This window comes from Xiphophorus hellerii, chromosome 6 (assembly GCF_003331165.1).
Source record: "Xiphophorus hellerii strain 12219 chromosome 6, Xiphophorus_hellerii-4.1, whole genome shotgun sequence".
NCBI classification, from domain to species: Eukaryota; Metazoa; Chordata; class Actinopteri; order Cyprinodontiformes; family Poeciliidae; genus Xiphophorus; species Xiphophorus hellerii.
The window spans coordinates 7,195,588-7,215,354 of NC_045677.1; the positions used below are offsets into that span (position 1 = coordinate 7,195,588).

The window sequence follows — 19,767 nt, forward strand, 5'->3', positions numbered from 1 at the left end:
GGATTTTGCGACTGCATTTGCTTAAGAAACTGAAACGAGCATGTCATATTCCCACATACAGCGCAGGTTAAGACACAAGCAGGGTAAAAGTTTCATAAATCACAACTGTGTTTTCAATCCCCTTCTGATCAAACAATTGATCCCAGGCTGGTCTTTAAATTATGTTTTTATTATGTTTGTCTTAATCCAAAGTGAGTTAAAAGCCAGTCCAAGAATTTAACCTTTTAAGCTACAGATGATCAAATGTAAACAATGTTATGTATATGTATAGAATCAAGTGCCATGTGGATTCTGCAAATCAGATACTGATTTCAGTATCTTTACCCTATAATGCTACAGTAGCATTATAAGAGCCTGTTTGGGGAGTGGTTGTGCCGCCCCCTAGTGGAAGTATACCATGGGTGGTGATGAGTCATATTACCCCATATCCAGAAGCCTTAAGTTGTATTTGATGGATTTTAAGCCTAAGTACAACATGGGATAAACATTAGAGTAATAATAGGTTCACAGGTTTATACTTAAAATGGCTCAGATCGAAGCGTAAAGTAGAAAAATCAGAGTCAAGAATATTGTTACTGCTGCCGGAGGTCAAAGAAGGAATAAACCAGGGTGGGCTGCTCTGAACCAACCCTGCTAATGTTAATGCAGCTGACCCTGGGCCGAACATGAGGCCCTGCTGCTCCCTCTGCGGGTGTGTGTTGGGTGTGTTTCACAGATTCCTCCGGACTCCACCCAGCAGCCGTCCTCTCTCCACAGTTCGTGGAAAACCTTTGTCGCTGCAGCTGCTACGCGTCGGCCCGACTGCTTCAGTCTCGAGGACTTAAAAGCGACCAGTCTTTGCTGTGACGGGACCGGAAGTGACCACCTCGAGGGAGATAACTGTGGGAATACAAGAAGCAGCTGGACGCTTCATAATTTGGTAAGTTGAACCTCATAGTCTCCATGGCAGCTGATGGGGCCGCATAGGGCTGCACATTCACGGTGGAGGCAAATTTTGATATTATGGTGTCGGTGAGTTTTGTGAGCGGACAGCGCCTCGGTGATTCACCTGAACGGCTCGTTTGTTCGGGTTCGTCTCGGAATCAGGGTGGAGGAGGACGCTCGAGCCTTGCGACTCAAACTTTATCAGCCATGTTTTTGTCCCGCGGTTCAGTCAAAATAAAGTCACTTAAGACTTTCGACAGCAGCTGTTTAGTCTCCTTTCCTGAACCCGTTGTGAAATAGGTGAAATTGTTTATTTGGTAGATTTAACAGCTTCATTTCGCTATTTGTGTGAATCTCGTCTGTTTTCCACCTTCTTCGTTTTCAACGTTTTCCCCCCTGACACGGGACGCACCTTTTTGTTTCTGGTTCACGTTTGGACTCATAGCTGGGCATAGAACTGGTTTTTGTGAAAACAATAGGGCTGGTTTCCTAAAGAGCCACAGCAAGTCATGACATCACGACTCTGAACCTGTATGCTGATCTCAGTCTTAGATTAGACAACACCTGAGCAGAATATCTTCATTTCTGAAAGCATTATTAGCAAACAAATGTAAGCTGAGTAAATACAACATGCAGTTTTCAAATAATTTACATCAATTAAAAAAAAAAAGCAACAACTCTAAACCTCACTTTGAAAAAGGTAACCACCCACTATGTTAAACCATGAATTATCTGAGATTAAAAACAGTATTTCGAAAGATGAGTATGGTTTCTCTAGCTGCACCCAGTCCTGATCGTTACCCTTACCTAATCTCTAGGATAAAATATATATATATAAGCAGACAGTGTTAAACAGGCTGAATGAAATTTACATTTGTCAGGCTGGAAAGGGTTACAGAGCCATTATCATCAAAACATGGAGCAGTGCTGAATATCTTTGGCCTCGCTCACCTTGCAGTGTTATTCTGAGAGCACAGTGATAACTCATCCAGGGATTCACAAAAGAACCTGTGACAACTAAGGAACCACAAGTCCTGAGTTGGGGGAGAATACAGCATCTATTTATATAATCCTGAAGGTGAACGTCCATTCATCAGTTTCTGACCCTAAACTGTGTATTTGGGTTATACAGCAGGACAATCACTCAAAAGATACCAACAAATCCACCTGTGACTGGCTTAAAAACAAGAAAATAAAGGAAACATAGTTAGTTAACTCCATGAAGGACACAGAGGTGGGTAGAGTACCCAAAAACTGTACACAAATAAGAGAAGAACTACTTCCACTTGTTTTTACTCAAGTAAAAGTAAAAAGTAGCCGTCCAAGAAATTACTCGGGTAAAACAGTCTTTTACCCGAGTACGGAGAAACTGACCAATACATCAGTCATTTAATGTTTTAAAATTACACCGTCGAAGAGACCAAAATATGCAATTATGTAGAAATCTTGGTTTTTTTAAAGGCCAAACTGATAATTTAGATAAATAACATGATTACAAAATCATAAAGCCAGACATAAGAAGCATTTTTCCAAACTAATTTCTTTCAATATGGGACTTCAACAAAAACTGCAGGTGTGTGTCTATCTGGTGATTTTATTGATTTTTTTTTCTTCTTTGAAACAAGCTTGTTCTTTATTCAGTGAAGTTACTCACAGTGGGGTAGAGTATCCAGAAAGTTTACTCAAGTAAAAATAAGATTACTCCTAAAAGTTGTTGTTTTTTCCCCCCACTCAGCCATATGTAGCTACATGCTACCCGAATCTTTTCATAGCTGGTGGTATTTATTATGCCGGATTTCCCTCTGCTAATATAATAAGGAGTCCAACACTATAAGAACTAAACTAAACTTCCAATGGGGAAACTATAGCGTCGTCCTCATCAGTTTAATCCTCAGTTATGTACATTGCAGCTTCATGGGCATCAATCTTCCTCTACAAGAGAAAAGACGCTCCAGTCTAGTTTCACCAATCTGCAGTCCCAGACAACACAGTAGCTGCATTTCCATTGACCATATAATTGCGCAATTTCACAAAACTGCAACGGAAACACTTTTTTTTTTTTTTTTCTTCACTCCACACAAGTCACATGATCAACATCCAGATGTTGTCACCGGCACAAACCACTAAGATGAAGTAGACGACAGGAAGTAGTCTGAGGACCAGGATGTGGCATATTTTTTTTAATGATTTATTAGGTGAACAAACTTATTTACATATGATTTAATTTGAGTTTCTTAAGGGAAACCCCTCAGTTGTGAAATATTTTTTTCTTCTCTACATTTGCGGGATATTGGCACATTTCTGCACACATTTGTCATAGAGACGTAGCGAGTGATCCATGTTTATTGATCAGCAATACCAATGATCTATTGTCATGTGCATCACATCTCTAATTAAGCTTTCATCAGACATTTTCGTTGACTGAATTTACAGAGCAACATCCAACAGAGCAGGGGAGTGTTTGCGACACAGAAATAACCTTTTTCTGACAATTATCTAAAACACAAAATGCATAATGAGCTTAAAACGTAAACATAGAGATATGTCTTTGATAGAAACACTTTTTTTTTATCTCAAATTTGACACCAATTAGTTTGACATGAAATGTAAATTCAGGTTATAGAAAAAAACCCTCTTCATTAGTATTTTAAATATGACCAAACTTCACTCATGAAAAACAACTTTAACTCTCTATAGCTGTTAAATTAGTAAGTATACTATTGAGATGACATTTTGCCAATCCAAATTGCCAACTTCCAGTTAACGAAAAGATCAGATTTATTTATTAATTTTGGTCATTTTCAATCTTTCCATGCACATGTAAGAAATAGGAAAAAACACAAAATGCTGAAATAAAAAACAAAGACAAAACTAGTACAGAAATAGCTGAGCAATATTGAAGTTCCTGTCAATGGCAGGAACACAGTGTAGACCAACAAAAGTGTAGGTAGAAGCACCCGCTTCTCTCTGCCACCTTTCCTGGATATTTTACTGGAATATATCTCCAAGGAACTCTATCTGAGTCTGTAGACAAACGTGTAATGAGAACAATCATAATCCAGCCTTCTTGTAGTTGATTAGAAAGTTATTTTTGTACATTTTCTTACATGTAAACACAGTTTTAGCAACAATTCCTCACCCGAATCATCATTTGCATGCGGCATTGTATTACAGTAGCTTTAAAGATTATTGTTTTGAATGGATATTTTAATAATCTTAGGAAACATGGCTGATCTTTTTTTTTTTAAATGATATTTAATCAAATTGAGAAAATGGATTTTATTGTACGGGAAGTAGGAGAGTTTTCTATTAAATGTTGCACATTCGCTTGTTCCCGAGTCACCATGACTCAGAACCGCATGACTTCGGCTTATCGTGGTGCTTTTATTTTTAAAAAAAACACCACCACCAACAAACAAGCAAACAGAAAAGCCTCATGAAAAACTGACAGACATGGTTTGCAACAAGCTCGAAGCTCCGCCCTGCTGCTCAGACACGTCTAGAAGCGAAACCTGACGCTCCTCTCCGTCCGATTCCAACAAGGAGATCATCGGCTCCGGCTCCGCAGCTTGTTCTGTGACCGCGCTTTTCCAGTTCCAGCGACTGTTTTGTGTCCGGTGGTTGCCTGGCAGCGCACTATGTGACCTCACGACAGGCGTGTGTGTGTGTGTGTGTTTTCCCCCTAAAAGCCCTGTTAAAAACAAAACCATGCTGCATTTAGACGCCAACATGTAAATAGGAAAACCACCCACTAATCTGTTCTTTTTAATACGGTGGCTCTGCTTGTTTAAATGATATTTCAGGCTTTGCAAAAAGAAATGTTCCTCCTTTTTTTTAGGAGATTTACTGGAGGTCCATGTGTTTTTAATTAACCACATGCTTATTCGAATCCACATCCATTAGGATGTTGCCCAGCGTGTTGGAAGTGTTAAATAAAATATTTACACACACACAGTCGCACACAGCCGGGTTATAGTTGGACTCTGTTTTTTATCCGTTGTTTATATTGAAATATTTGGATTTCCATGATTAATTTTGTCAGTAGGGAAAAGCAAAGGTCATACCCGAGTGTATTAGAATAATAATGTAGCAGGGTCTCATGGGGGGGAATCCACCGCTGGGAATGGCTGATGGGTTACAAGTTTTCCCGTTAAGGCCCGACTTTGTTGTGCTTTCCTCTAAAGACAGAGAAGAGAGGGCCAAAGCGTGACGTAACGCACAGAGTCTGCTTCTAGTTACACATGAACGTCAGCCAGAAAGGAACGTTTCTATATATAAAGAGTCGCTGAAGCTCGGCTAGCTATTTTCAGTTGCTGTATGTATATGTGAGCCCCCCCCTCCTGATCTATGAGAGGAAGAGGGGTGGGAGATGCTGTGATCATGGTAAAGGAAGAGAGCAGTGTGCTAAATGTGGGTTAATCACTATCAACATTATCATTGCAATACCATATTTTCATATTATCACGCAGGTCTAGAACTGGACGATAAATTGGTTTTAATGATTTTGTGGAATTTTAGTTTTTTTGAAGATTTAGTATTTTGGAATTTTTAAAAAAAATTTTAAACGCACTTTTTGGGTTTTCATATTTCAGAGTGATGTCAGCAGGACCGCCATCTTGTTTGGCAAGCGTGTTTTACAGCTTCTGTTCATTTGGACTTTGAATTCGGGTCAACTCTATGACTGAATATTACAGCCAGGCTAAGACTTTTTTTTTTTTTTTTAAATCACAAGAATAGTCATGATATTACCAGAATATTATGAGGATATTATCAGAAGAAAGTCACAATTTTCCGAGAACTTATTTATTTATTTTCTGTTTAAAAAAAATAGCAAAAAAACTACAATGAGGATTCTTTGATTCCACTTCTACAGGCGTCATGTCCAGGTCAGACTACCCTCCAGGGTACGACAACTCCCATGGTCCGATGTACCCACCTCAGGGTGGGGGCTACCCGCCTCCACCTTCTTATGGCTTCCCCTCCTATGGCGGTCCTCAGCCGGGTCAGCCTTTCGCTCCCTATCCAAGCGGCCCAAATGCCCCTCTCTTCCCGGGCCAACCAACGGGGTATCCTGCCGCTCCGTACCCAGGACAGCCGCAACCTGCAGGACCTCCGGGATCGGGCTACCCCGCCCCACCACCAATGCCTCCAGTCATGCCCCCCACCATCCCATCAGGAGTCCTGAGCTCAGGTAAGGGGCCATTTATTTTACTGTCCAGCAGAACATGCAAAGCATTTACTTCTTTGAAATTGTTCACATTTTTATCAACAACACAAAGCAGCAACATTGTTGAAACAGTGTCCTTTAAAGTCTTAAAATGTCTTAAATTTATAAAACAAAATAGAATTTTAATCACAGGTGTTATATATTCATATATTCTTGTAAATGTATTTTTTTCCCCCCCAGGACTTTAAAGTTTTGAGTTGCACGCACATAACTTCATCGCAATCTGTGACTTGAGCTAACTACCTGCTAATCTACCGTTGCTAACAGGCTAGCTAGCTTTTTGTGTCTATCATTGGTAACGGTCTTGACAGGGAACAGAAAGCGATTGCCACTCGAGTTGAAACCCACCTCACGGGAAACGACGGCCACAAATAGGTCAACATTTTTCGACTTTCTCGTGTCGAATAGCAACCGCCAAACAAAATTTCAGATGCACGAATGTCATTGGTCACTTGGCTCCGATGGCATGTTAGGGATATTGTAGATAGAAAAAAAAGAGTAAATTTCTGGCAAAAAAAGAAAATCTGACATTTTCTAGAAAAACTCAGAAATTGTGAGATTGATCTCAGGAATTTTCTGTAAAAAAAAAAACAAAACACGGAGATTTCTGAGTTTCAAAATTTCCGAAAGTCTAAAATTTTTATACTTGCATGTGTTTTTTTTCTAGAAAATTTCTGAGATTCAAAAGACTTTCAAACTCAGAAATCTCCTTGTTCTAGAAAAATTCAGATTTTTTTTTTTTTGTGGAAATTTGCACTTTTTCTTTTCTATCTGCAATGGCCCTAATATGTCATCAGACTTTGGCTGGAGGACATTGTAGACGTCCCATAGGAAACAGACAGAGAGGAATCGACATCGCTTTCCATGTGTCAAGCTGGAAACCTTTCTCTTCTAAACCTTTCTCTTGAATTGCGCTGTATTCAGCCGCATCGCATGTTTTGTTGGCATCTGATCCGAATGCATTTCCTTCACCTCTGATTTTAGTGGCCTTATTTTTCTTTTTATTTCTTCTTCTTTTCATGAATAAAACAGACGAGGAGTTCGCGGCGAGCGGCAGCAACTGGGACGACATGAGCATTCGGCATGCCTTCATCAGAAAGGTAAAGAGTGGGTGAGGAAGGCCAGGCCTGGCTCTCTGATGAGCCACAGCTGTTTCTGGTTTTCGCAAACATGCTGTTTTGTGGGCGCAGCGTTTTCAACACAGCTGCTCTCCAGCTCTAGACGAAATAATAACAGATACTTTGCTTCTCTTTCAGTCCCATGTAAATCTAGCTTTATCAGACGCTTGTTTTAAATGGAGTGCATTTATTTATGAGGGGTTTTATTTCCCTTTATACTCCCTTTGGCATAAACCCACATGACGGGAGGCCTGGAAACTTGGCTCATTTATAAGATGATATTGCATTGGAGGGAAGCAAGAAAGTCCAGCAGTGACACAAATTTTATGGGGTTTTTTTTTTTAGATTTTTTTTTTTTTTTCTGTTTCAATCAAGAATGAGTATAGAAGAAATAAAAAATCCTGTCGCCTGTTGATCTCTCTTTAAGCTTTCCTTGCTGCGAGTGAGTCTTGTTTTGTTGGACTTCCTGATGATGTGAAAACTTTTCTTTCTGTTGAATTACGTCTAGGAGCAGCTTCCTGCGCCTAGACGTATGTCTAAAGCAAATTAATGTCTAAAGCAAATTAATGTCTAAAGCAAATTAAGAGCTGCTGCTTCTACGTCTACTCCAGTATTCTAATTAGATTTATTTAAGTTAGATTTTTAGATAAGATATGTGGCCCCTATTAAAAAATACAGTGAGCTTTTTTTGTTGTTGTTGTTATAAGACTAAAACGAGCTAAGCCCAGTGTTAGGGACGCTAGGCCATGTCATGAGTTTAAAATAGTTTAAAGCTGACAGGAAATTTGAAAATACGACCAGGGGATTATGGGTTTTTGGAAGACATTATTAACAATACCCAAACACCAACTATAAAGTCTCAAAAAAAGGCAAACATAAAATAAATCCAATTAAAATAAATAGGATTTTTTTTGTACTGTAGTTGTTTCATCCTAATGAAAGTCTGGGTTATTGAGTTTGTGTGAATAATAATAATAAAAAAAACACCCTTTCACCAAAGAGACTCTTTAACTTGTCTTTGGTATCACTGTTACGGGTTTATGTACAGTACAGACCAAAAGTTTGGACACACCTTCTAATTCAATGGGTTTTCTTTATTTTCATGACTATTTATAAGGCAAGAAATCCCACTTATTAACCTGACAGGGCACACCTGTGAAGTGAAAACCATTTCAGGTTTCGACCTCTTGAAGCTCATCAAGAAAATGCAGAGTGTGTGCAAAGCAGTAATCACAGCAAAAGGTTGCTACTTTGAAGAAACTAGAATATAAGGGCTATTTTCAGTTGTTTTACACTTTTTTGTTTAGTGCATATTTAGTGCACATGTGTTATTCATAGTTTTGATGCCTTCAGTGTGAATCTACAATGTCAATAGCCATGAAAATAAAGGAAACTCATTGAATTAAAAGGTGTGTCCAACCTTTTGGTCTGTACTGTACATAAAAAAATCTAGAATAAACAATGCTTAGCCTGAAGCCTGGTGACCCTTCAGTTACACCAGGAGAAACCCTAAAGTTGTCAACTTTTCTTTCTTCTGGATTCTTCTTCTGTAGCGTTTCATGTCAAAACTGAAAATAATAACATGAAAGGCTGATGAACAGTGGTCATACTATAGGCACTGAGTTAGAGTATCGTACACTAAGTGCTGTAAGTGCATCAGCAAACCGTTAACAGGACGTTATATTATTCATATTTCTTTATGGATGACGCTAAGTGGCGTTTTCCATGTTGTCAGATGAACATCATTGTACATCCCTCCCAATATATATTTTTTTCCTCACAACTTACAACTTGCGAATCATTTTCACGCAAACTTTTACTTCGTTTCCTTTTTTTTTGTTTTTTTCCCTGTAAAACAAATCGTGACCTCTTCTGATGGGCTCCTCCTCCAGCCTGCAGTAGAACGGCTTCCCTCTGTGTGTTTCAGGTTTACATGATCCTGGCCTCCCAGCTCCTCGTCACCACAGCCATCGTTGCCATATTCACCTTCGTGTGAGTACGCCGTCGCAGTTCTTGTTCGTCGCCGTCGGAGCGTCGCCTGTTGCTAACCGCCTCCGTTTCCCCGCAGTTCACCGGTCCGAGATTTTGTACGGAAAAACCAGGCTGTGTACTGGGCGTCATAGTAAGCCTTCCTCTTTATTTTGATATGCCTTAAAGCAATATGTTGGAAGACAGGTGAATATTAATTATAGTCTTTGTTTAATTTAAAGCGCTGTGTATTTCATCACCCACATTGTGTTGGTTTGCTGTAAAGGCCCACGGTGAGTTTTATAGGAAAACAAACATTTGTGCAAATAATCACCACTAAGTACTAAAGCCGCCCTGTTTATGCTTTCCTCCTTCAGGAGGAAGTTCCCATGGAACGTCATTCTGCTGCTGATCTTTGTGAGTTTACGTTCTCACAGTTTGTCATCCGAAACAGGACGCGGCTTCCTGGACTGACCTAGAGTTTATTCTTAGATTCAACCGTTGGAGCGCTCTACTTAAAAGTGTCCAGGTTCTTCCAATCAGCGTAGCCTTCATGCTAGAGGTTTAGCCGTGACTCAGCAGCAGCCTCCCTGCTGACAGTTTGAGTGCTGTTACTTCGTTATCTCTGTTTTATCTGCTCAACCAGCTTTTTCACATTTTGTCACTTCACTACGGAGATCGTCTGGCGACGAGAGAATAAAAAAAAAAAACAACAGCTCGTCACCACGACTTGTTATAATTAAGTCGTGGTCATGAATTAAACAAGTCGTTCCCACGAGTTATCAAGTCGTGGTCAAATTTTCTCCTTTCTTTTCTCCCATGTCTGTGCTTTGCATATGGATGAATGGGTTTGGTGTTTTTTTGTTTTTTTTTTAGAATTTAGTGTAATAGAACAACACAAAGTTGCACATTATTGTTTGTGAAGTGGAATAAAACATGTTCATGGCTGTGAAGGCAATCTGAATGCCATATTTGCCCTCCACACAGCGAAGCAACACTCGTTTAGAGACGCAAATGTTGCACGACCTTTTAAAGCAATAAATAAAAAGGTAGAATTTTTGTAAATGTCTGCTTCAGGAAATTTGATGTCGTTTTTAAAGAATCCAATTTCCTGTGTGTTTTCAGAGGATGATGTGGGAATTTGTGGAAAATCGGGGGGAAAGCACAAAGTGTCCAGTTTAGGGTAAAAAGAAAAAAATTGATCTAAAAATAGCACTACTTGTATTTTTAGAATCGCTTTGACATGGGAAATCAACTTATTACATGTAAAAAAAACTAAAAAAAAAACGCAGATAAAACCAGCATTTGTTATTAAATTTATATTTAAAGCTGTAAGTTCTTTATTATTTTGAGCCGGAGTTCAGAAACTATGGTGAATCCAAACCACAATTTCAGAACACTTGGAAAAAAATGCTGTTCAGATTCAAACCTGCTGAGTTTCTGGAAAGAACAGCCGAAGGTTTCAATGTCTAGATGTTCAAAACAGAGCAGCAATACACTAAACACACAACGCATTCAGATTATATCTTCAAAAAATAAAAAAAAGTCGAAACTGTCTTGAGCTTCTCTTCCACTTCACAGCTATGTACAACTTTGCGTTTGTTGAAAAGTAGAAAAAATCTTAATAAACTAAGTTGAAGGTTGTTGTAAAGTGACAAAATGTGAACATAAGGAGCAAGTGTTTTCTTTTACAAATCAAAATGATGTTTTAGTTTTATGATCGGTTAGTTTCTTTGGAGTTCATAAAAACTTTGCCATACATTGTTACTCATGCTTTTATTTTTTTCCCCCGGTCTCAGACTCTGGCTCTGTCTTACATGACTGGAACCATCTCGAGGTATGGAGAAAAAAAACAAACAGTTGAAGCCTGTTTTTATCCTGAGTACTAATCCAGTTTCTTTCCGGTTGTAGTTACTACAACACAAAAGCTGTGTTTCTGGCTCTCGGGATCACTGCTGTTGTGTGCATCGCTGTCACAGTCTTCTGTTTCCAGACAAAGGTGTGTGTGTGCGTGTGTGTGTGTGTGTTTCTGCTTTTACGACGCTGGTTCAGGAACACATTTTTAACCGGCCGGTTTCTGGTTTCACCGTCCAGGTGGATTTCACAAAGTGCCAGGGCCTCTTCTGTGTCCTCGGGATTGTTATGTTTGTGACCGGCATCATCACAGCCATCGTGCTTTCCTTCAAATATGTGAGTCTGAGCGAACGTCAGGGTAAAAAAAAAAAAAAAAAAAGATTTCATAAGCAGAACTTAGCGGGCTTCAGGATCTCCTAACCGACGTTTGTCGCGCAGATTTATTGGCTTCACATGCTGTACGCGGCGATAGGCGCCATAGTGTTCACTCTGGTGAGTGTGTTTTTTTTTTTTTTTCTTCTGTTAAATAATTCCTTCCCTCCCTTTCTACTCTTTTGCTGCTAATGCATCTGCGTGTGTGTTTGTAGTTCCTGGCATATCACACTCAGCTCCTGATAGGAAACAGGAAGTACTCCATCAGTCCGGAGGAGTACGTCTTCGCCGCGCTGTCCCTCTACGTCGACATCGTCCAGATCTTCCTGTTCCTGCTGCAGATTATCGGATCCTTCACCAAATGAGGCTGAGCGATCCGGATGGGTGCTGGAAAGCAATACGTTGCTTTTTTTCTCTGTTACAACTTTTACATTTTTTTGGGGGGGGATAAAAAAAAAATCATAGCATAAAATTTATTAAGGTATTGAACCAATGCAGGGATAGAATCAAGTGGCTCAATCAGATTTTTGTTACCATGTATGGAGATAACGAAAACTACTTTTATACTTGTAATATACATATTTATATTATGCACTCGTCATCTAGTGATGATAAACACCCATTTAAATTCCACATTTATATCAAGTGAAGCATTATAGACCCATTTAAAACTTTTTCTGCCTTTTTATTATGCCATGTGTGGAGAATTCAGTTGAAAAAACAAAATAAAAATATTTTAAAATTACAAAACAGAACTGAACTGCCATCATATTTCAGTGTTCTCTAGATCTATCCTGGGATAGTTTATAATGCGTTTACAGAGGCACTAGCCCAGGGCTACAGTTTTTGAGGGCGCCTCCCAATTAATTTTTTATTTTTTTTTTAATGAATGGATGTTTTGCAAACATCATTCGTTATATAAAACGTAAGATGGCCCAAATTAGGTGAATTGTATTAATATTTTGGGGTTTCTATGAGTAAACAATATTCACGTCTTGGATAAGTTATAGTCGATTTGTTTGGAAACGTTTAATTATTACTCATCTATCCAGCATTAAGTTGGAGTTTCCTTATTAGGCATTTTGTTTTCCAGTTGAGGCTCACAGGGTGTGTCGCATGAGAGGTGGAAGAAAAACCACCTCGAAAAAAAATCATCAGCTCATATTTTTCTGTCACAATAACATTTTAACAGGGGTGTGTTTGCTTGAGATTCACTGTAGATAGCTGCTGTCTTTTTTTTTTTTTTCTTTGCAACAACTTACTAACCTGAATGTGCCACTATCAGCAATATCACCTGTATCCATGGCAAAAAAAATCTTTTTCCTAAAACTACTTCATTATGTAAGATGTTGCCCTGTTGTGACTCAGTCAGATCAGAAGCAGTCTGAGCCAGCAGGGTGGAGTTGAACCGGTGAAATGTTTCAGCTGAAGAAAAAAAAAAAAAAACACTCCTGATTTACCCGACCGCACCCAGCTGCTGCTCCGGGCCAGAGCAGCACGCAGTCCTTTTATTAAAGCTACAGCGTCAAACACTCAGCATGTAAAGACCACATGGTTGGCGTAAACACACATCATTCCTGAAGATAACGTGTTTGCATTTTCGTATGAAATAAACGGTTTCCTTTTGTTTACACCAGGTAGCGCTTATTGTTTACATGTAGCTTTTTCATGTATAAATCTGTTTTTCTCCACGCGGCTTTAGGCATTAGTCCTCGTGTCTCCCGGGGCGTGACGGGGTTTACGCGTCACCGGTCCAGCTTGGCGTGCTGGCGATATCGGCTCCCGTCGTATTCGCCCTCGTTGGATCGTTTCATCCTCTGTCTGACCTTCAGCTGCTTCAGGCGGTTTTTGTCCACTTGTCTCTTGGCCAGAAAGAAGCCGATGATCCCCGCGGGGAGGCCGATCATCCTGGGGGAGACGGGAGATGTTTTTGGTCAAGCCAGAGATTGTCAAATTCACCAGAAACGACCATTTCTGTACAATGACCTACTTCCTGTCCGCCACTTGTTTCTTTAAAGCTACAAGGCAGATCAAATCAAACTTTTAGATAATAGTTTGTCGACTGTAAATCTACATGTCGGGGTAAATTTTCGTATTGGTTGTGTTGTAAAATGTTGCTTCGTTGAGATGAAAACCTTTGCGATAAAAGCAAACGCTTTCGTGCTCGGGTGAATCTGGTGACATCACAAAAGGCATCATTTTCTGCCCTTTTTTTCTTTATTTGCAGGTTTTAAATTAAATTCCTTTTTCAAACACATTTACTTGTACTTTATGAATCTGTTTCAGCTGTGATTGACACACTTTAATTCTGGATCACGATGGATCCCCACCTACTTCAGTATTTGCAGATTTTTTTGTGGAGTGTTACTCTAAATTTACAACAAAAAAAATGCTTATTTGCAGACTCTCCCATTGTGGATATCTAAAATATTTGAAAGAAAATGCAGTTCGGGAAGCTGAAATAGGAGTTATCCTACCTAACATCTGCTTGCATTTGGAAAGCAGCCAATCCCAGAGCACCATTTGTTTTTCTTTGATGCTGATTGGCGATTTCTTCGTTTCTCAGTAATATATTTGGGGGAAAAATAATCACGTCTTACGTAGAGTAAAGACGTGAGGTATAAGCAGGAAGTGCCGCAGGCTCACCAAGCATATCCTAACTTCATCATAGGGTTCTTGGCCTTCCTCCTGGGGATATACTCCGGACAGTCCGGCTCTTCCTGCCCGAGTCTGTCTGCAACCTTGTCGGTCACGTCGGAGCTCTGTGTCGGCTCGGTCCTGGAGCTGGACAGCCCGGCGGTGGGGGAGACATGAAGCCGCAAACGGTGGCACACTATCGGGGTCAGACGACCGAGGAGCCACCGGCAGGAACCTCCGTGAAAAGCTGGAAGACGAATCCAGTTTTTTAACTTTATCACGGTTTCTTCAGCAAAAAATATTATGTTTACAGCAGGTACAGGAATTAAATCAGTTAAAAACAATACAAACAAACTACGTAACTAGTACAAGATAAATTATGTTACCCTGGTAACATCTAGTCCTAATACAAAAAAAGTATATTGTCTGTCCTGAATGTACCCCAGTGAAGGATGAAAAGGTTTTACCTGTCAGAGATGCCCTGAGTGCCGTCAGACTGGAGGCAGACATGTTTGTTAAATAACAAAAGGAGAAAAAAACCACGCATGCGCTTTTCTATCCAAACTTGGACTTACCCCACCTGGTGGACAGTTTCCTAAATTACAACCTTCATGGAGGAAAACCTTTTAAGAAATTCCATTCAAAAGTGAGGGATTAATTTTATGCATTTATCATACACAAAATGATACTTTTAAGTAGTTACTGCAGTTGTGTTTGATAATTGGGACTTAGAGCTTATTCCTCAGTATAAGACAAAAGGGAAAGAATTGTGTTTGGGGTTTTTTTTTTTTTTAAGGAAAAACACAATTTCTAAGTTTGCAAATCCAAAAATTTGCTAGAATAAAAATCTGAAATTCTCCAGAAGAAAACAAATAAATTTAAGTGTGAAAAGTTGAAAATTTGCTAGAAAAAACTCAGGGTGCAGAATAAAGTAAAATAGGATTAAGCTAAAAAGAATAAAATTAAAATAAAACACATTAAAATGGGATTAAAAATTACACATGTATAAATATAGAGATAAAATAAAGTTTCAATCCTCCAACTCTAACGCCTGGATAAAGTATCGTTGAAATAGTACTGCACTATTTTCAACAAACATTTTTTGTCAATTTCTTTTTAATTTCACATTTTCATATTTTCAAGAAGTCGATACTTTGCTCGACAAAACTCAAATTTTAGTAGAATCTTTTTTTTTATTTATTAATTTCTAAATTTCTGAAAACTTAAAAGTTTTTCTATAAAAAACATTTTTGGACACAAAATGTTTGAGAAGTCGAAAATTCTAAATCAGAGGTCAAAACTTTGCTTGAAATATCGGAGGAATTTGTTAGAAAAAAAAAAAAATTCCAAGTTTCTCAAAACTTTAAAAAAATTTGTCCAAAAAGAGAGAAAAAAAAAAAGTCACAGTAGAAAATTCTAAATTTCAAGCATCCAAAGTGACCAAATATGCTTTTGGGTCATTCCCCCCCAAAAAATGGACATGGAACTTTTCACTTCTAAGGTTATGAATGTCGACACTCTCCAGAAGAGAGACGAGCCTCAAAAAGTGACTGTTTAAAGTGGCTGTATCTACATATATTACTAGAAAATTGAGTGGAAGGAAAACGTGGATGAAAAAAAAAAAGATGCAAAATGGATTAAGAAGATTTGCTAAGGGCCACAACATGCAAACGGACCTATATATGCGATTGCATTCCAACTTATTAAGAAGCAAGATTTCTACTAAACAAGAGTCACTGCTTATAAAAACAAACAAACCAAAAAAAAAAAATCAGACACTTTATTTAGAGAGCACCAGAAGGCAAGCAACAAGAAAGTCAAGTTTTTGTTTCAACAGAAGATACAATCAGACAGTAGAGCAACTAACAGTCAATATTACAGGCAGAACATTTCAATCAAAGCGTGGTGAGGAGATTATCAGTCATTTAGTGTGCTTCATTAAAAGAAAAAAAGAAAAAGACGTCTACAGTATTACAAAAAAACAAACAATGTCAACAAACACTTACATGTTTCAACTTCAAACAGCAACATGTGAATGCATACTAGCTATGTTTTAGGACATGCTACTGTATAAATAGAAAAAAATCACAGACGTTTGTTTTTTCTAATAGGTGAACTAATAGAGATATTGGCAAATTTAGACAAACATTCCACTTTATTGTAGCCGTTTCCTTATTCTGGGCAGATCAATAGTCCAATGGGATGTTCTACTGTCTTTCCTATTTTGAAGAGCGGAATGGGTCAAACTAATGACCCTTTTCTAGTTAGTAGTCAATCTGAAAATGTTAAGTCTTTACAAAAACGATTCTGTTGCAATTAGAATGCCAAAAGGTGCAGCACATAAATTTGCTTCAAAAAATCTCTGAAATTTATTTGAAAAAGAATTTCTGACGAACAAATTTTTAGAAGTCAAACAATTGCTCTAATTTTTTTCTAGTAGAAAAAACGTTTTTTCTAGAAAAAAATCGTTTTCAAATTTTTTTTTAGAAAATCTTTTGTCAAAGAAATTTTTCGAGTCTTTTTGGAAAAATAATGGCAAAAAAAAAAAAAATCTTACATATTTCGTAGAAGTCTTTGTTAAATTTTTTTTCTAATGTGTGAGATTATGCTACTGCAATAGAAGCAATATATTGTATGACTTTTTTTTTTTGACGTGTTGTAAATCGTTTTGTCCGATATCGCTGCGTCAGACCTTTCTTAAGATGTGAAACTTCACTTTAGTTTGAAAACAGGCAAAAGGAGACGTTGCCTCTTCAGACGTTGCGGTTTATTTTACAGCAGTTCTGCTACGTTTCTCTACCAGTTTGTCTGTCTGCCTGTAGAGCAGGAAAACAAAGAAGCCCCAGAAACATCGTAAAGCTGGCAGCTCTCAAACACTGACAATGTTTTTTTTTATTATTATTATTATTTATTTTATTTTTTACTCTGTTAGAGACTACAAAAATAACTGAGCTCTAGACATGGACGGACATGTTGAGCTGCCGTCTCACGCCGCCTTTCAGGTGGGAACTAAACACAAAAATAAAACAATAACAACACGTATCTATGTGTGTGTGTTTCATGTGCCTAAATGCGTTTTTCCCCCAATAGTATTTCCCACTTTCAACATGCCTGCATGTGTGTTAATATGTGTGTGTGTGTGTGTGTGTTTCTTCAGGTTCTCCGTTGGGGTGTGTTTCCCACGTATGTGTTCTCTATACACAGCACTGCGTAGTGGTTGGAGCAGGAGCGGGGGTGTTGTCCCAGCAGACGACCCGTCTGCAGCAGCGCCGCCTGGCCCGTCACCGCCACGTCGCCCGTCCGCCACGCCTCGCAGTAGTTGGCGGTCAGGCGGGTGCCCACCTTGCTGGAGCCGTGCCACACCAGCTTCTCCGGCCTGCAGGGGGTCAGAAGGGCGAGGAGCGGCGACGCAGCAGCGTCAGAACCGTTTCTTTCTGAAATGCTCTCCCTCTTAAGTTTTCATCAGCTGGACTGCTAACAACATTTGAACGGATTATATTCACTGTAGATTTAAAAAAAAAAATCTATATTTCAGTGAGGAAACTAAAAATAATTCACCTTTAGCGCAAAGAAAAAAAAATCACCCTATTCTCTTGTTATTAGTTATTAAGTTGCCTATTTTGTTTTTTAATTGATTACATACTTGCTGTATTTTCTTATTTACTAAGTCAGTTATTTACTTGCCCAACTTATTTATTTGTTTACTTATGTATTTACCTGCCCTACATACAGTATCTGTTCAGTTACTTACTTACCCGTCTAAACTATCCTAACAATTTACTCACCAAGTTTGTTGCCTATTTCTTCACTTATGTTACCTACATTTTTTTAATCTTCTCAATTCCTTACTCATTTATTTCCATATCTATTTACTCACTAACTTGCCTTTCACCCTTCTACTTCTGAACTGGCATAATGACTATACTAGCAGTGCATCAAAAATCGGCAATCAAACACCGAATTGCCGATTTTTAAAAAGACCGACTTGCCGATTCCGATTTTGGGCAATACCAAATTTATTTTAGTCTGAAATGTTGCTAAATATAGCAAGAAAGTTGCTGACTTGGTAACAGTGGGGGGACTATTGTTAACTGCAAACGTGCAGACATGACCTGGTGGGTCGAACCTTTCACACGGGAAAGCAGAAGAGGACAGTGGGTGATTTTTAGATCTTTAGTGAGGTAGATAAGATCGGCTTCACATGTATTGACCGATCGTCAATCACAAAATGAAAGAAATCGGGGATAAATAACTGCAACCAAATAAAATGTTTTAACACTGCTCCAAAGATAAAGGCTGTTAAATGGGTTTTTAACCCCCAACAGAGAGAACTTTATGCAAAGGTCTCTACAAATCTTGAACTACTTCCCAATTTGCTATGTTGACGCAGATTGGGAAGATCGACAGATCGACTGGCCGATAAATCGGCGCACCCTTAGACCACACTATGTTTTTCATGCAGTTTTCAATAACTTTAGCTTTGGAAAAACTTCATTTCTTCTCACCATTGTTCTTCAGTTCAATAATCTGGAGTTAAAAAATGTTGGTAATAAAAATGACTAGTCTGGATAGTTGATATCTTTAGTCGTCCACATATACTACCTCACATTTTCTCTGCCTCTGGTTTTCCATCAGCAGTATCTCCCTGGTTGCTAATGCTAACACCCACTCACCATGCTGGCTCAGTCATTATGTTGCGTCCATCGAAAGAATAAATGGGTGTCGACGGGTTGAACATGCCCGCATTCTCAGAGAATATGGAGGTCCAAGTGCTGAACAATATTTCCCCCTGAGAGAAGTGGGGAAAAAATACATTTGAAAATACAATGAATTTAAAGCAGTCATTTAAAAAATATATTGTACAAGAAATCAAAAATCTAAAAATAAAAACTGGACTAAAAAGAGCATTTCCTCACCCTCAGATTAACCACCGGCAGGTTGTTGCGGTCAGCCTTCCGTACGATGGTCGCCAAGTCCTGGAGGTGTGATGACAGGAAGGCCCTGTAGGTGGCGGTAAGCCCCACGGAGCGCGCCTGCTGGTAGCACAGGAAGTCTGCCCCGCGGATGCCGCGCACGTCGCCTTTGAGCGGAGCATTCAGCGCCACTAGATGGAGCTGAATTCAGACAAGGAGGCAAAGAGGAGGAGAGGTAAGCGGTAGAAAGAGGCGAAGGCGACTCAGCGCGGCATTTGTTCCACTCACTCCAGGTACGGACTCAAAGGTCTGTGGCAAGATATTGTAGCTGGGCTGGTATCCCCTGCTGCCCTCCTGCAGTTCCTGATCAACAGAGACAACAAAAACAGTTGGTTTACGCAGCGTGACGTCACACGTGCAAGGTCCCGCCCCCATCTCCCTGCTGGAGGGCAAAAAGTTACAAACTAAAAAAAAAAGGCGACCCACACACAAATCCTGACATCTTATCAGTAGAGCAGGTGTTTAAATCCACCACAGCTGTGTTAGGTGAGCTAATAGCAGCGGTAGCTGATCCACCACTACAGTCACTTATTATTAATGGCAAAATAAACATCAGGCCTAAAAACATAACACTGTAATGTTTTTTAGTGTTGAATCAATTGCTATGGCAACAAGTCTGCGTGTAGTGTAGCCGAGACAGAGAGCAAGAAAAAAAAGTGGTTTTGAAGTATTTTTAACGGTTCTATGGTGCCAT

The 19,767-nt window shown here is 39.1% G+C and overlaps 2 protein-coding genes across 6 annotated transcripts in view; one reads left to right on the forward strand and one right to left on the reverse strand.

Moving 5' to 3' along the window:
- The first annotated feature begins 741 nt into the window (after positions 1-741).
- On the forward strand, positions 742-12,936 carry LOC116722141 (protein lifeguard 3). The gene is made up of 12 exons (XM_032566319.1): positions 742-919; positions 5,798-6,115; positions 7,184-7,251; positions 9,197-9,261; positions 9,338-9,391; positions 9,480-9,530; positions 9,615-9,654; positions 11,037-11,074; positions 11,149-11,236; positions 11,332-11,427; positions 11,530-11,583; positions 11,679-12,936. Exons 2-12 carry the CDS (start codon positions 5,803-5,805, stop codon positions 11,826-11,828), a joined length of 1,017 nt encoding a protein of 338 aa, XP_032422210.1. The 5' UTR covers positions 742-919; positions 5,798-5,802; the 3' UTR covers positions 11,829-12,936.
- Positions 12,937-15,861: 2,925 nt separating this feature from the next.
- Positions 15,862-19,767, reverse strand: part of col15a1b (collagen, type XV, alpha 1b) — a 73,890-nt gene continuing 69,984 nt past the window's right edge. For all 5 annotated transcript variants that reach the window (XM_032566264.1, XM_032566263.1, XM_032566261.1 and 2 more), the window contains 4 exons: positions 19,302-19,376; positions 19,017-19,214; positions 18,774-18,889; positions 15,862-17,476 (listed from right to left, as the gene is read on the reverse strand). In XM_032566264.1, coding sequence (XP_032422155.1) covers positions 17,254-17,476; positions 18,774-18,889; positions 19,017-19,214; positions 19,302-19,376 — 612 coding nt within the window. In that variant the 3' untranslated portion in view covers positions 15,862-17,253. The remainder of the gene's footprint in view (positions 17,477-18,773; positions 18,890-19,016; positions 19,215-19,301; positions 19,377-19,767) is intronic.